We start from the raw sequence: 16349 nt of genomic DNA on the forward strand, positions 1-16349 counted from the left end.
TGTTACCTTGTCATAAAACTCCAGGAGGTTTGTGATACAAGATTTGCCTTCCATGAACCCATGCTGGTTTTCATTTATAATCTTGTTCCTTTCCAGGTGTTCAACCACTCTCCTCCTGATAATCTTCTCCATGACTTTGCACACAATACATGTCAGAGACACAGGTCTGTAGTTTAGTGCCTCGTTTCTGTTTCCTTTCTTAAATATGGGGACTACATTAGCTGTCTTCCATTTCTCAGGTAGTTGCCCAGTTTCAAGGGATGTGTTGAAGATTGTGGTTAGAGGCACACACAGCATCTCTGCTCCTTCTCTAAGGACCCATGGGGAGATGTTGTCCGGTCCCATCGCCTTTGAGGTGTCAAGGTCACTTAAGAGCTTCTTCACCTCCTCCTCAGTTGTTCGTATGTCATCCAACACTTGTTGGTATATTCCCTCTTGATGTTCCCTTCTGTGCTGTCTTCCCACAGCCCTTCCTGTCTCTACTGTCTCACTGTGTGTGTGTGTGTGTGTGTGTGTGTGTGTGTGTGCGTGTGTGTGTGTGTTGTGTGTGTGTGTGTTGTGTGTGTGTGTGTTGTGTGTGTGTGTGTGTTTGTGTGTGTGTTTGTGTGTGTGTTGTGTGTGTGTGTTGTGTGTGTGTGTGTTGTGTGTGTGTGTGTTGTGTGTGTGTGTGTGCGTGTGCGTGTGCGTGTGCGTGTGCGTGTGCGTGTGCGTGTGCGTGTGCGTGCGTGTGTGTGTGTGTGTGTGTGTGTGTGTGTGTTGTGTGTGTGTGTGTGTGTTGTGTGTGTGTGTTGTGTGTGTTGTGTGTGTGTGTGTGTGTGTGTGTGGGTGTGTGTGTGTGTGTGTGTGTGTTAGTTACCATTTGGTCCTAGGCACATGTCGATTAGACACTAGGCCTGTTGTATGTGCATGCGTGTGTGTGAATGTGTGTGTGTTAGTTAGTTACCATTTGGTCCTAGGCACATGTCGATTAGACACTAGGCCGTTGTGTGTGTGTGTGTGTGTGTGTGTGTGTGTGTGTGTGTGTGTGTGTGTGTGTGTGTGTGTGTGTTTGTGTGTGTTTGTGTTTGTGTGTGTTTGTGTGTGTGTGCATGTTTGTGTGTTTGTGTGTGCTTGTGTTTGCACATGTGTGCGTGTGCATGTGTGCGCACATGTGTGTGCTTGTGTGTGTTTGTGTTTGCACGTGTTCGCACGTGTGCACGCGTGCATGTGTGCGCACGTGTGTGTGTGTGCATGCATGTCAGTGTGTGTATCTTCCTTCATCTGCTTCTCTCTTATCCACAATAACAACAGTCTTTCTATCGCTATGATAATTTCTCTGCCTTTTTTGACTAGCATAGATTCATCAGCCACTTTGATATTCTTTACTATTTCTATCTGCTTCATAATAACAGAGATGGTGCCGACACTAGTTCAAAAACCTCGATATGTCTCCACCCATCCTTCAGAGGACAGGCACTGTACTTCCCACCTCAGGACTCAAGTCCGGCTAACCGGTTTCCCTCCATCCCTTCATAAATGTTACTTTGCCCACACTCCAACAGCACGTCAAGTCATAAAAACCACTTTACTCAGCTCCTCCTGTCTGATACGCTCACACACGCTTGCTGTTAGTCCAAGCCCCTCATACAAAATCCTCCTTAACCCCTCCCTCCAACTTTTCCTAGGATAGCCCCTACCCCACCTTCCCTCCACTACAGATTTATACCCCATATAAGTCATTCTATAATAATTCATAGTGTAAATGTGTTTTTAGGCTTTTATATAAACTGGCAGGCAAAAAAAAAAAAAAAAAAAAAAGGCTCCAATTCACTCTATGACAATATCTGATTTATGCTGGTGGTCAGGAACCTAACTCACTATATTAGCAAGGTATGCCTGTATTTATTCTAAGCTGTCAATTGATAGTATCATAAAATACATAATAACATAACCGAGTTCTGCCAAAGTCCAACATTCAGTAGCAGCCAAGGCTGTATTAGGTTATGCTATGCTTAGTTGGTTTAATTATTGCTAATTTATGATATGCATTTTAGAGAGCAAGTACAACCAATGAAATAGCAGACCATAAAATGAAAAAAAAGCTTATCATATTATAACTACGTATACTGTATGTTACTTAGGTTAGGGGGAAAGGTTCGTAAGTTTTACTTAACTATCAATTTAGATTGAAATAAGTCGGCTAATTAAATTAATTACAAAATTAGTTTACAAATGTGAGGACAGTCTGCATATGCAGGCTCTTGCACGCAACAGAAGGGGATCAATCATCCATCACGACTTACGCTGAATGACCAACGTGGGTTTATCGCTTAACATGAATTATTTAATTTATTCCATGATGTACAGTGGACCCCCGGTTTACGATCACCTCCTAATGCGACCAATTATATAAGTGTATTTATGTAAGTGCGTTTGTATGTGTATGTTTGGGGGTCTGAAATGGACTAATCTAATTCACAATATTCCTTATGGGAACAAATTCGGTCAGTACTGGCACCTGAACATACTTCTGGAATGAAATAATATCGTAAACCGGGGGTCCACTGTACATGGTTGGATAGTGAAAAGTGAAAAATAATGACCGAATTCCAAGTAGTTATCAGTATCTTTTAGTATTGTGTCTAATAATTCAAAATGCATAATCAAAATAGATGAGATTACAATAATTACATTCATTGAAAAGCACTAAGCCCAGAAGGGTCATAAGTAAGTTTATCTAGGTAAACTGAGTAATTTATATGAACATTAAATAGGGAAATTCAGCTAAATATAATAAGTACATGAATGTTAACAATATAAGAAGTCACTTTCCTCCCTTTCTGTAGCTTCATTCATTAGAAACCTTTTAGCTAGCTTCTTGAGCTGGTTCATGCTAAAATTGGCCTTGGCATGTTTAGGCAATCCATTTTACTCCTTTATTACTGTATAATAAATCGAATTTAAGGCCTGCCTACCTGCTGTTGGTACTACAAAATTGTGTTCATTTCCCCTAGTACCATACTGTATTACTACTACTGCTACAACTAATATTACTACTACTACAACTAATATTACTACTACTACAACTAATATTACTTCTATTACCACTAGTATTACACCTCACTCTAAGCCTACATATACCCTGTGTCTGTGTATTGTTTGTAACAGCTTGATAAAGCTCCTGGAGAGCGAAACATTGCCACAATAAAATGTCACATTAGTTATATTTGTGTTCTTTTACTTAACAACATGGTTTAATTTCAGCTGTTTTCTGTCTTCAACATTCAGCATATTCAGTTGTAGTAATTCATCCTGGGCTACTTGTTCTTTTGGATTCAGGCCCAGGATGAATCTCACCATTTTGTTCTGGGTGATCTGTAGCCTGTATCTCAGTTTTTTGTTTGAGCAGAACACTATAATGAACAAGAATAATCATACAGCCTTGTATAAGGGCTAAACATTGGAATCTGCAAGCCTCAGCAGGTAGACACTGTGCCTGTTTATATAGGCAATGAGAGAGAATCAGTTTTTATCCAAGGAAAGAGAGGATATGTCCAATTCCCTGGATCAAGAGTCCCTCATCGGCACTCATTGAGGGAACGAAACTACAAGATTAAGCTGCTATTCCAAGAAAAAAAATATATCGGAATGAAGTCTTTCACTTCCAAATTAAGATGTAAATCCAGTCTTTCATTTCCACATTAACATACAAAAATCTAAGTACACTTAAAACTGGCACAGGTATAAATGCGAAGAGTACTTCACTTGCTACCACCACAGTCAGGGTACGTGGCTTTAATATACGCCTCCATGAAAGGCGTAAGTCGCATTAAATTGGCGGAGACTGTTACAAAGCATCACCTCAGTAACCCATGTTATTTGTGGATAACTTTGCAATCAACAAGTCAATTGTATCACAGTAGTAATCATCTTTCCTTCCACATGTAAATGTTTTGTTTACATGCTTGAAATCCACATTGTAGCTTCAATAACAGCATATTTTGTTCTTTGATTTTGGTTCTATTTACGCATAAGAAGAGAATTACAGGCTTCTAGTTTCTTCTTGATATCATTAGATTCCCTTTTAATTTCACTGAAATTCACTCCAACCCACAGAACCAGGAAAAAATCTCACTTACAGCTCTATTTGGACGCGGCATCTCTCCCAGGACCAGCTTCAAAAATAACTATAGATAACTGGTAGAAGAGAAGCGCAGAACACGACCGCTCCCACGAGCAGAAATCAACAACAAAGCATCGCAATACGAATTATAGTATCTAATATATATTAATATATACATTCACATACAACAACAAAGTGTTCAATAGCCTATTTTCCAGAAAAGTTTACCTAAATCTCAATAGTAATGACAACCCAGCTCAGTGCAGCATAGTTTCAGAATCTATAGAAAATGTCTGAGAATGGTGGATGGCAGTACTTGGTTTTTTTCACAGTTAACAAAGGACCTACGTGTTACAGGTTTGCTGCTTTGTATTGAAATGCAGTTTGCTTACAGACGAGGCCTCTGTGCAGCCTCCAATCCTTCCATAATGCTGTTATTTACTCACCATCAATAATTCAGTGTGAAAAGAGGGAAGCTGCCCGGCATGTGACGTCACAGAATCCCATTTTTTATCAAACTTTGGCGCGCAGGAACGTCGTCTTGCGATAACTGGAAGCAATACTTTGACTAGTAATATCATGGAATACATCTCTAACTAATAAATCAAATTGGATAGTTTACATGGAAATAAAATTGGTATGGAACAGGTCGACACACCTGGTTATTGATCCGCAAGCTAACCCCTATACAGTGAACATTGAAATCCATGAAGGTTGTCAGTAGGAGAAATTTGAAGATTACAAGTTGTGAGAAGTCAGCTGTAATTGTCCAGAAACATTTCTTATAAATTGTTACCCTGGAAGGCAATTAAAATGGTTTTACAAAGCATTGGGCAACTATATTCAAGGAAACCAAGAAATGGTGAGATCCTATAAGATCACCTGAGCAAATCAGATTGCTATTGCAACTCCTTCCCCCCGTCCCCCCTTTTCCCTCTCTCTCTCTCTCTCTCTCTCTCTCTCTCTCTCTCTCTCTCTCTCTCTCCTTACCACTAGGTGGGAGAATGATGTTGCTCTAGGCCTCTCATGCTGTAATTGCAAATACTTCTTCAAGAACATTGCAGTGCTAAGAATGAAATTCAGGAGACCCCAAGCAGGTGTCATAAGACAGTTCAGCCAAGAAAGACGAAGCCAGCAGCTGGATACTGCAGTCAACCACGATTTTAAGTTAACCTAACCCATCTCTCACCTGGGTATTACTTGGAGTATACCTGGAGGAGGTTTCAGGGGGTCAACGCACCCGCGGCCCAGTCAGTGACCAGGCCTTGTGGTGGATCAGGGCCTGATCAACCAGGCTGTAACTGCTGTCCGCACATAAACCGACATACAAGCCACAGCCCGGCTGATCAGGCCCTGACTTTAGGTGCCTGTCCAGCGCCTTCTTGAAGACAACCAGGGGTCTATTGGTAATCCCTCTTATGTATGCTGGGAGGCAGACGAACAGTCTTGGGCCTCTGACACTTACTGTGTCTCATAGCACCCCTGCTTTTCATTGGGGGTATGTTGCATCTTCTGCCAAGTCTTTTGCTTTCGTAGGGAGTGATTTTCGTGTGCAGATTTGGGACCAATCCCTCTAGGATTTTCCAAGTGTAACTTTTGTATCTCGCCTGCGTTCCAGGGAATACAAATTAAGGGACTTAAACCCTTCCCAATAATATAGGTGCTTTATCGTACTTATACGTGTCGTGAAAGTTCTCTGCATATTCTCCAGGTCCGGAATTTCGCCTGTCTTGAAAGGGCTGTTAGTGCGCAGCAATATTCCAGCCTAAAGAGAACAAGCGATTTGAAGAGAATCATCATGGGCTTGGCATCCTATTATTTTCCTAGCAGATGTAATAGGAGGGGTTTTAATGTTGCGGTTTTATAACTAGTGTGGGGGCGCTTCTGGTGAGAAAGTGATGGAGTGAATGATGAAAGTTTCTTTTTCGGGCCACTCTGCCTTGGTGGGAAATGGCCCATGTGTCAATAAAAAAATGTAATAGATGCATTGTTGTGGTCTTTGAAAGTGAGATACTCTAACATTATCATTCCCAGGTCTTTCCATTAGTTTTTCGCTCTATTGTGTGGTTGGAATTTATTTTATACTCCGTACAGTATTAATTTCCTCGAGTTTTCCATAGCGGAGTAATTTAAATTTGTTATCATTGAACTTTATATTGTTATCTGCGGCCCAGTACCAACAATACCACCAGTCACGAGCTTTTAAATCTCTGCACAAAATTCAATTTAAACCAGCAAATAATAGAGCCTACTAGACTGGAGAATACACTAGACCTCATCTTCACTAACAATGATGATCTGATAAGAAATGTCACCATATCAAAAACAATATACTCAGATCACAACATAATTGAGGTTCAGACATGTATGCGTGGAGCCTCAGACCGACATAATGAGATTAGTCACGAGGGAGCATTCACCAAATTCAACTTCAGTAACAAAAACATAAAGTGGGACCAAGTAAACCAAGTCCTAACCGATATAAGCTGGGAAGATATACTAAGCAACACAGATCCCAACTTATGCCTAGAACAGATTAACTTGGTGGCACTCGATGTATGCACAAGGCTTATTCCTCTAAGAAAAATGAGGAGTAGATGTAAAATAGAAAGAGACAGGCGCTCCCTTTACAGGCGACGGAAAAGAATAACAGAGCGGCTAAAAGAGGTCAATATATCTGAAATGCGTAGGGAGACACTGGTCAGAGAAATAGCAAGCATCGAACTTAAGCTAAAGGAATCTTATAGGAGTCAGGAATCGCGGGAAGAACTAAAAGCCATAAATGAAATCGAAAGAAACCCAAAGTATTTCTTCTCCTATGCCAAATCAAAGTCGAGAACAACGTCCAGTATTGGGCCCCTACTTAAACAAGATGGGTCCTACACAGATGACAGCAAGGAAATGAGTGAGCTACTCAAGTCCCAATATGACTCAGTTTTTAGCAAGCCGCTAACCAGACTGAGAGTCGAAGATCAAAATGAATTTTTTATGAGAGAGCCACAGAATTTGGTTAACACAAACCTATCCGATGTTATCCTGACGCCAAATGACTTCGAACAGGCGATAAATGACATGCCCATGCACTCTGCCCCAGGGCCAGACTCATGGAACTCCGTGTTCATCAAGAACTGCAAGAAGCCCCTATCACGAGCCTTTTCCATCCTATGGAGAGGGAGCATGGACACGGGGGTCGTCCCACAGTTACTAAAAACAACAGACATAGCCCCACTCCACAATGGGGGCAGTAAAGCAACAGCAAAGAACTACAGACCGATAGCACTAACATCCCATATCATAAAAATCTTTGAAAGGGTCCTAAGAAGCAAGATCACCACCCATCTAGAAACCCATCAGTTACACAACCCAGGGCAACATGGGTTTCGAACAGGTCGCTCCTGTCTGTCTCAACTATTGGATCACTATGACAAGGTCCTAGATGCACTAGAAGACAAAAAGAATGCAGATGTAATATATACAGACTTTGCAAAAGCCTTCGACAAGTGTGGCCATGGCGTAATAGCGCACAAAATGCGTGCTATAGGAATAACAGGAAAAGTTGGTCGATGGATCTATAATTTCCTCACTAACAGAACACAGAGAGTAGTCGTCAACAGAGTAAAGTCCGAGGCAGCTACGGTGAAAAGCTCTGTTCCACAAGGCACCGTACTCGCTCCCATCTTGTTCCTCATCCTCATATCCGACATAGACAAGGATGTCAGCCACAGCACCGTGTCTTCCTTTGCAGATGACACCCGAATCTGCATGACAGTGTCCTCCATTGCAGACACTGCAAGGCTCCAGGCGGACATCAACCAAATCTTTCAGTGGGCTGCAGAAAACAATATGAAGTTCAACGATGAGAAATTTCAATTACTCAGATATGGTAAACACGAGGAAATTAAATCTTCATCAGAGTACAAAACAAATTCTGGCCACAAAATAGAGCGAAACACCAACGTCAAAGACCTGGGAGTGATTATGTCGGAGGATCTCACCTTCAAGGACCATAACATTGTATCAATCGCATCTGCTAGAAAAATGACAGGATGGATAATGAGAACCTTCAAAACTAGGGAGGCCAAGCCCATGATGACACTCTTCAGGTCACTTGTTCTATCTAGGCTGGAATATTGCTGCACTCTAACAGCACCTTTCAAGGCAGGTGAAATTGCTGACCTAGAAAATGTACAGAGAACCTTCACGGCGCGCATAACGGAGATAAAACACCTCAATTACTGGGAGCGCTTGAGGTTTCTAAACCTGTATTCGCCTGGAACGCAAGTGGGAGAGATACATGATTATATACACCTGGAAAATCCTAGAGGGACTAGTACCGAACTTGCACACGAAAATCACTCACTACGAAAGCAAAAGACTTGGCAGACGATGCACCATCCCCCCAATGAAAAACAGGGGTGTCACTAGCACGTTAAGAGACCATACAATAAGTGTCAGGGGCCCGAGACTGTTCAACTGCCTCCCAGCACACATAAGGGGGATTACCAACAGACCCCTGGCAGTCTTCAAGCTGGCACTGGACAAGCACCTAAAGTCAGTTCCTGATCAGCCGGGCTGTGGCTCGTACGTTGGTTTGCGTGCAGCCAGCAGCAACAGCCTGGTTGATCAGGCGCTGATCCACCAGGAGGCCTGGTCACAGACCGGGCCGCGGGGGCGTTGACCCCCGAAACTCTCTCCAGGTAAACTCCAGGTAAATACTACGAAAGCAAAAGACTTGGCAGACGATGCAACATCCCCCCAATGAAAAGCAGGAGTGTCACTAGCATGTTAAGAGACCATACAATAAGTGTCAGGGGCCCGAGACTGTTCAACTGCCTCCCAGCATACATAAGGGGGATTACCAACAGACCCCTGGCAGTCTTCAAGCTGGCACTGGACAAGCACCTAAAGTCGGTTCCTGACCAGCCGGGCTGTGGCTCGCACGTTGGTTTGCGTGCAGCCAGCAGTAACAGCCTGGTTGATCAGGCTCTGATCCACCAGGAGGCCTGGTCACAGACCGGGCCGCGGGGGCGTTGACCCCCGGAACTCTCCAGGTAAACTCCAGGTTTGTCCGCTTGGAGACTTCAGCTATTTTCGATGGATGATACTGCTATGGCTTACATCTCTATGTCAGATAAGATGACGAGAAATGGGATGAGAGCGAGTACTACTTTGTGAAACAGCTTTTCACTGTAGCTGCCTCTGGCTTTACTCTGTTTACTGTTACTCTGTTTTCTATTTGTTAAGAAGTTATAGATCCATCTACCAACTTTTCCTTTTATTCCTTTATCACATATTTTGTGCGCTATTACACCAAGAGATAAGATGACGAGAAACGGATGAGAGCGAGTACTGTACTTTGTGAAACAGCTTTTCACTGTAGCTGCCTCTGGCTTTACTCTGTTTACTGTTACTCTGTTTTCTATTTGTTAAGAAGTTATAGATCCATCTACCAACTTTTCCTTTTATTCCTTTATCACATATTTTGTGCGCTATTACACCATGATCGCAATTGTCGAAGGCTTTCGCAAAGTCTGTGTATACTGTCTGCATTTTGTTTGTACTCCAGAGTATCCAAAACCAAAAACAAAACAAAACAAAATTATATTTCTTTGCAAAGGTTACAGTGCGTGTTTACATTTCATAATTTGATTGGAACAAAGAAAACCACTCATACTGGGGCATGTCGGACAGACTTAACCTAATACTTAAAAACTACTTAAGTCTAGACAGATAAGGAGTGGTAAATTTCAGATATTCACTATTTTACTCTATTATTAATATGAGGTAGCCAAATTTTTTAGTTAATAAGCTTCATAGTTTAATGTAGACGAAACTGATAACAGTATTACCAGTAGTACAATTTATGATATAAACATCCCCTCAAGGAAGGTTCCTTGATGTTGGTGAGGGGCTCTTGATTTAGGGAATTGGATCTGTGCTCCAGTTCCCCGAATTAAGCCTGAATGTCTTCCACATCCCCCCCCCAGGCGCTGTATAATCCTCCGGGTTTAGCGCTTCCCCCTTGATTATAATAATAATAATAATATGATATAAACATACATTGTTATGTATGCAATAATGATTTAGTAGATTAGGCGTAATAAAATATTTAGGAGAGTTGCTTCAAAACTAGTTAGAGATTAGCATAGTGTGGGTATGGCTATTATTGAGAGAGATTATTTTTAAGTACAGTCCTAAATGGATTTGTGGGCAGGCAGGGGACCTCTTGCTGGTTCGGTCAAAGAGTTCCAGATCTTCGGGCCCTTTATATGCAGTGTGAGACGGACAAGAAGGATGTCAAAGAGTGTTTTGTGCCTTGTGTTATGCCTATGTGTTCTGTTATAGATGTCTAGGAAAAGTTTGAGTGGAGGGTTTATATTGGAGTTTAATGTGGTCCAGTAGTTGGGATAGGCATGAGCGGCGTGCTCTAAACCTTTGCTGCCCTGGGTTGTGCAACTGATGAGTATCTAAGTGGGTGGCCATCTTGCTTCTTAGAACTCTTTCAAAGATTTTTATGATGTGAGACGTTAGTGTTATCGGTCTGTAATTCTTTGCAATTGCTTTACTGCCACCTTTGTGGAGTGAGGCTGTCTGTTGTTTTTAGTGATTATGGGATGACCCCCGTGTCCATGTTCCCTTTCCATAAAATGCTTAAGGCACGTGATAGGGGCTTCTTGCAGTTCTTCGTGAACACGGAGTTACACGAATCTGGGCCTGGGGCAGAGTTCATTTTCAAAGTCTTGTGGTGTTGTGATATCAGAGAATTTTTAATTAACCAAATTTTGAGTCGGTGATACAAAAAAATCATTTAGATTGTCGACTCTTAGTCTGGTCAACGACTCGCTAAACACTGAGTCATATCGGGACTTAAGTACTTCGTACATTTCTTTGCTGTCATCTGTGTAAGTCCCATCTCGTCTAAGTAGGGGTCCAATACTGGATGTTGTTTTTGTCCTAGATTTGACATAAAAGAAGTACTTTGGGTTTCTTTCATTTATGGCTTTAAGTTCTTCCTGTGTTTCTTGTCTCCTGTATGATTCCTTCTCAAGAATACCTTTCGGAAGCAGTTGTCTCTAATTCATGGAAGTATATGGTAAATGTACTCCCATGAATTAGAGACACTTGATTCAGAAGGTAACATTATTGACATTCTTTATAGAAAGCGCTTAGTCATGCAGAACAATACACAAATAACCCGCACATAGGAGACAAACTTACGACGACGTTTCGGTCCAACTTAAACCAGTGTGACTAGTTAATAGTGGAACAAATCGGTTCACGACCAAAAAATTCCCCAAATTTTTGCATCTGGCCACGAACAAGTAAGCGGGTGCCGATCAAACACAGCCGCACCAGTTTTCACATTCCATGCCATTTTTTTTTTTTTTGCACGCGCCAATTTCCCCCACTTCCTGTTGTTTACGACCGTGATAAATTTGGACTAGCAATGTTTTACCAGCAGGTAGTGCACAGTTTCTCTCAGTGCCAGTACCCGGCTAGGGCTTGCCATATATGATTTTTTGTAAATATTTTGTTTCTCAGTTGTTTGTTGTACTATCTTATTGAAACTTGGGTAATTTATGGTGGAAAGATGCTTCTTTACGTACACCAAAAATGAAAGAAATCGGACGTTAACTCTTAAAAAACTTTACAGCGAACGGTTCGTAGGGGTCGAGAACGAAGTCATGCAATGTTAGTTTTGTAAAGTAAAAGGACACAAGTGCAACTAATGTGACATTTATTGTGGCAACGTTTCGCTCTCCAGGAGCTTTATCAAGCCATTACAAACAATACATGGACACAGAGGGTATATAAAGGCTCAGAGTGAGGTGTAATACTAGTGAGGTACCATTTCGATGTTCACTTGTGGAGGCTGTGACAAGATCTACGTAGGTGAAACAGCAAGAAACCTCGACACCCGCCTCAGTGAACACATTTACGCATGTAGGAACGATAACCTGAACAACGCCTGTATTAAGATCCCAAGAAGTTGCAGTGTCTGACAGGTTTGTAGATGAATGGGAATTCTTGGGAATTCTTCGCTTGCCTAATTCTTGGGCACGACCTACTTCAACATTGAACAAATGTTACACGACCTATGACTGCTGCACCTCTCCTGCCAACGGTTTATAAGCTCCTTCTCAGCACGTATGCCGTATTCTATTCAAGATTGATGGACTGACCACATCGACTCAAGGTTGAGGGACTGATTACCTCATTCTCCTCCTGTTCTTCAAGATTCTCCTTTGTATGGACTGATGAAGCCACTGTGTGGCGAAACGTTTCCTCAATAAAGATACCCAAGAGTTGCACATGTGTCTAATTTATCAACATGTCGGTTCTCTGAACCATTCATCTACAAACCTGTCAGACACTGCAACTTCTTGGGATCTTAATACTTGGGAATTCTTCGCTTGCCTAATTCTTGGGCACGACCTACTTCAACATTGAACAAATGTTACACGACCTATGACTGCTGCACCTCTCCTGCCAACGGTTTATAAGCTCCTTCCCAGCACGTATGCCGTATTCTATTCAAGATTGATGGACTGACCACATCGACTCAAGGTTGAGGGACTGATTACCTCATTCTCCTCCTGTTCTTCAAGATTCTCCTTTGTATGGACTGATGAAGCCACTGTGTGGCGAAACGTTTCCTCAATAAAGATACCCAAGAGTTGCACATGTGTCTAATTTATCAACATGTCGGTTCTCTGAACCATTCATCTACAAACAATGTTAGTTTTCTCTGTCGTTCAAGGTTTTCTCAGTGTTACTCAAGATTTTTACATTTAGTTTAATATCACACATCATTCATGGTGTTTAGTAGTTCCGAGCACATGAGCGACTCAGTGATGTTACAAGCCAAACCCCCTTGTTGCCTGTTCTTTCTGTCGCATCTGAATAAGTTGTACCCTGGGATCCATATTTCGTTGTCAAGGTGATCCTTTGTGTGCGTCTCTATGAAAGCCGCAAACATTGCATTTGACTCTGACCCCTTTCAAGGCAGGCGAAATTGCAAACCTGGAGAATATACAGAGATCTTTCACTGCACGTATAAGTACAACAAATCACTTAAATTACTGGGAACGGTAAAGTTCCTTGACCTATACTCCTTGGAATGCATGCGAGAAAGACACATAATATTATACACATGGAAAATCCTAGAGACTAGTCCCAGATCTGCACACATAAATCACTCCCTACGAAAGCCAAAGGCTCGACAAGGGATGCAAAATCCCACAATGAAAAGCAGGGGCGCCATGAGTATGTTAAGAGACAGCACAGTAAGTGTCAGGGGTCCAAGATTGTTCAACTGCCTCCCAGCATACATAAGGGGGATTACCAATAGACCACTGGCTGTCTTCTAGAGGGAGCTCGACAGGCACCTAAAGACAGTACCTGACCAGCCGAGCTGTGGTTCGTACGTGTGTTTGCGTGCAGCCAGCAGTAACAGCCTGGTTGATCGGGCCCTGGTCATGGACCGGGCCGAGGGGGCGTTGACCCCCGAAACACCCTCCAAGTATCTACGTTAGGCGTTTTTTTTGGGGGGGAATATAAATGTCTCGATTGTACAACCCACGTAGTGTTGGAGAATTTACAAAACCCAAAATTGTCAGAGCAGCTAAAATATATATTGACTAATAATTATATTTAAAAGCTGAAAATATTTTTGTACTGGTTGAACATGTTGGATATACTACAGCTAGTGATGGCTTGTGTATTCTGCAACAACACTGTGTTGATGTCATGTGTATTAAAAAAGTTATCTAATCTGGATAGACGAAATAGGTTAAAACTGAGTCAGCGTTTCCGCTCACATGATTCCTGTGTGTTGTTGCTATCACTTTTCCGTTTTCTATTGATATCGTCCACTGTTGTTGCCTGTAAGGGACTCTTCATCCAAGAACTTAGACCTGTCCTTCCTTTGATCGAGCATGAGTGCCTCCCATTCCCTCTGGGGCTGTATATATGACCCCTATGGGCTTACCGCTCCCCATACATTTAATAATAAAGTTGATGCCGTGACGCTGCAATTCTTCGTTGTATTCGTCAGAAACTGAGCCCTGACACAGGTCTATTTCAGATGATCCACTGAGGCTCACAAACGAGGTTGGGTAAATGTAAACCAGAGGTTTCATAATGGTCCTAAGTCCTCGGCCCATCCCTAGTGACGCACTAGATTGGTTACGAGCGTTTAAAATGCATCGACTACACAAGGGTTAAGATTGATTGCATGTCACATATTCACCACCTAATCAAGAATACTTTAATCGATAAAATAGAGTTTAAAATAAACTCTCAGCGTATATACACTGAGAGAAATACACCTCTCAGTGCATCTATCATGTAATCCTAGAGAGTAGAGACTGGTCCTTAATCTGCACACGGAAATCACTCCCTACGAAAGCAAAAGACTTGGCAGGCGATACAACATACCCCCAATGAAAAGTAGGGGCGCCATTAGTACATTCAGAGAAAACACCATAAGTGTCCGGGGCCCAAGACTGTTCAACAGCCTCCCACCAGCCATATGGGGAATTACCAATAGACCCCTGGGTGCCGGATCAGCTGGGCTGTGGTTCGTACGTTGGACTACGTCCGGGCAGCAGTAACAGCCTAGTTGATCAGGCCCTGATCCACCGGGAGGCCTGGATGTGAACCGGGCCGCAGGGGTGTTGATCCCCGGAATACCCTCCAGGTAGACTCCCGGTAACCTTGTTTGCTATGTGATTATACCTTCATTGCCTGTGTGTTAAATATTTCCATATTCCAGGGAATTGGGAGTTACTCTTCCCTTGTGGATCAAACCAGATTATTTCCCATCCTCAGGCGCTGTATGACCCCTATAATTTAGGGCTTCCACTTCCACGTAATAACAATTATCCACTACTGACTCATCGAATCTGCGACACTCGCTTGCCTACTTCACACACCACATACCTGGAGTTTACCTGGAGAGAGTTCCGGGGGTCAACGCCCCCGCGGCCCGGTCTGAGACCAGGCCTCCTGGTGGATCAGAGCCTGATCAACCAGGCTGTTGCTGCTGGCTGCACGCAAACCAACATGCGAGCCACAGCCCGGCTGATCCGGAACTGACTTTAGGTGCTTGTCCAGTGCCAGCTTGAAGACTGCCAGGGGTCTGTTGGTAATCCCCCTTATGTGTGCTGGGAGGCAGTTGAACAGTCTCGGGCCCCTGACACTTATTGTATGGTCTCTTAACGTGCTAGTGACACCCCTGCTTTTCATTGGGGGGATGGTGCATCGTCTGCCAAGTCTTTTGCTTTCGTAGTGGGTGATTTTCGTGTGCAAGTTCGGTACTAGTCCCTCTAGGATTTTCCAGGTGTATATAATCATGTATCTCTCCCTCCTGCGTTCCAGGGAATACAGGTTTAGGAACCTCAAGCGTTAATCTGTTCTTGAACTTCATCCATGGAATTAGACCTTTCCTCTGCTTCCGTGGATCGAATCTGATTGTCTCCCATTCCTCAACCGCCATATAACCCTTGTGTGTTTAGCGCTTCCCCATATATAATATCTGTTCTCGACAAGTCAATTTCAATAACATCGTAGCTTTCAGTATATTAATGGTATATATACACTACCGATAAGTTGATAAATAAGACATATGCAACACTTGGGTATCTTTATTGCATAAACGTTTTGCCTGCACAGCAGGCTTGTTCAGTCGAATACAGCTTTCATATTTTCAATGTTCGGTTCCGTAGCCTTGAAGAGTTGACAAGTGTTCAGTTCTCCTGACCCCTAGCCATAATTAAAGGGGGTTCAGTTTCCTAGTTTATAGTTAAATGACCATAAGCTCCAGTGACGAGTCATCATATGACTTAGACCGGTGTCAGGACACACTTGCCCTGCTTCCTGACGAATCTTACCTAACCAAACCGTTTTAGCAAATATCCCGGCCTTAATAATTCACACCTAGCCTACAGACTGGTAATGGAACCTAGCTGATGTTTCGGTAATGATACAAGATTGCCCAAAACGTCGTCTTGCTTCCAAGTCCAGTTTTCAGATTAGTTGTGAATTGTTTGTCATTTATAACACCTGCCCGTTAATAAGTGAATCACAATATATTCGGGGATCGCATCCCTGCCTGCCATCCAGGAACTGACCTGTGGGAGACCTCGACAACATATACATGTACTTGTTTTAAATTCGTCCGTTCAACTCGACATGCCCTTCAGTGGGTGGGAGGCACCTTGATACTAGTAAAGAGCTTTTGATC

General features: G+C 42.7%; 1 protein-coding gene across 2 annotated transcripts in view; it reads right to left on the bottom strand.

The window, feature by feature from the left end:
* The window catches only part of LOC128690539 (uncharacterized), a 57059-nt gene extending 52836 nt beyond the window's left edge, over positions 1-4223 (bottom strand). Inside the window, exon 1 of one of the 2 annotated variants that reach the window (XM_070089791.1) lies at positions 4119-4223. In XM_070089791.1, the coding sequence (XP_069945892.1) occupies positions 4119-4139 (21 nt within the window). In that variant the 5' untranslated portion in view covers positions 4140-4223. The remainder of the gene's footprint in view (positions 1-4118) is intronic. The other variant, XM_070089792.1, reaches the window with a different exon arrangement.
* Positions 4224-16349: the final 12126 nt, after the last annotated feature.

Source organism: Cherax quadricarinatus, chromosome 29, assembly GCF_038502225.1.
Source record: "Cherax quadricarinatus isolate ZL_2023a chromosome 29, ASM3850222v1, whole genome shotgun sequence".
NCBI lineage: Eukaryota > Metazoa > Arthropoda > Malacostraca > Decapoda > Parastacidae > Cherax > Cherax quadricarinatus.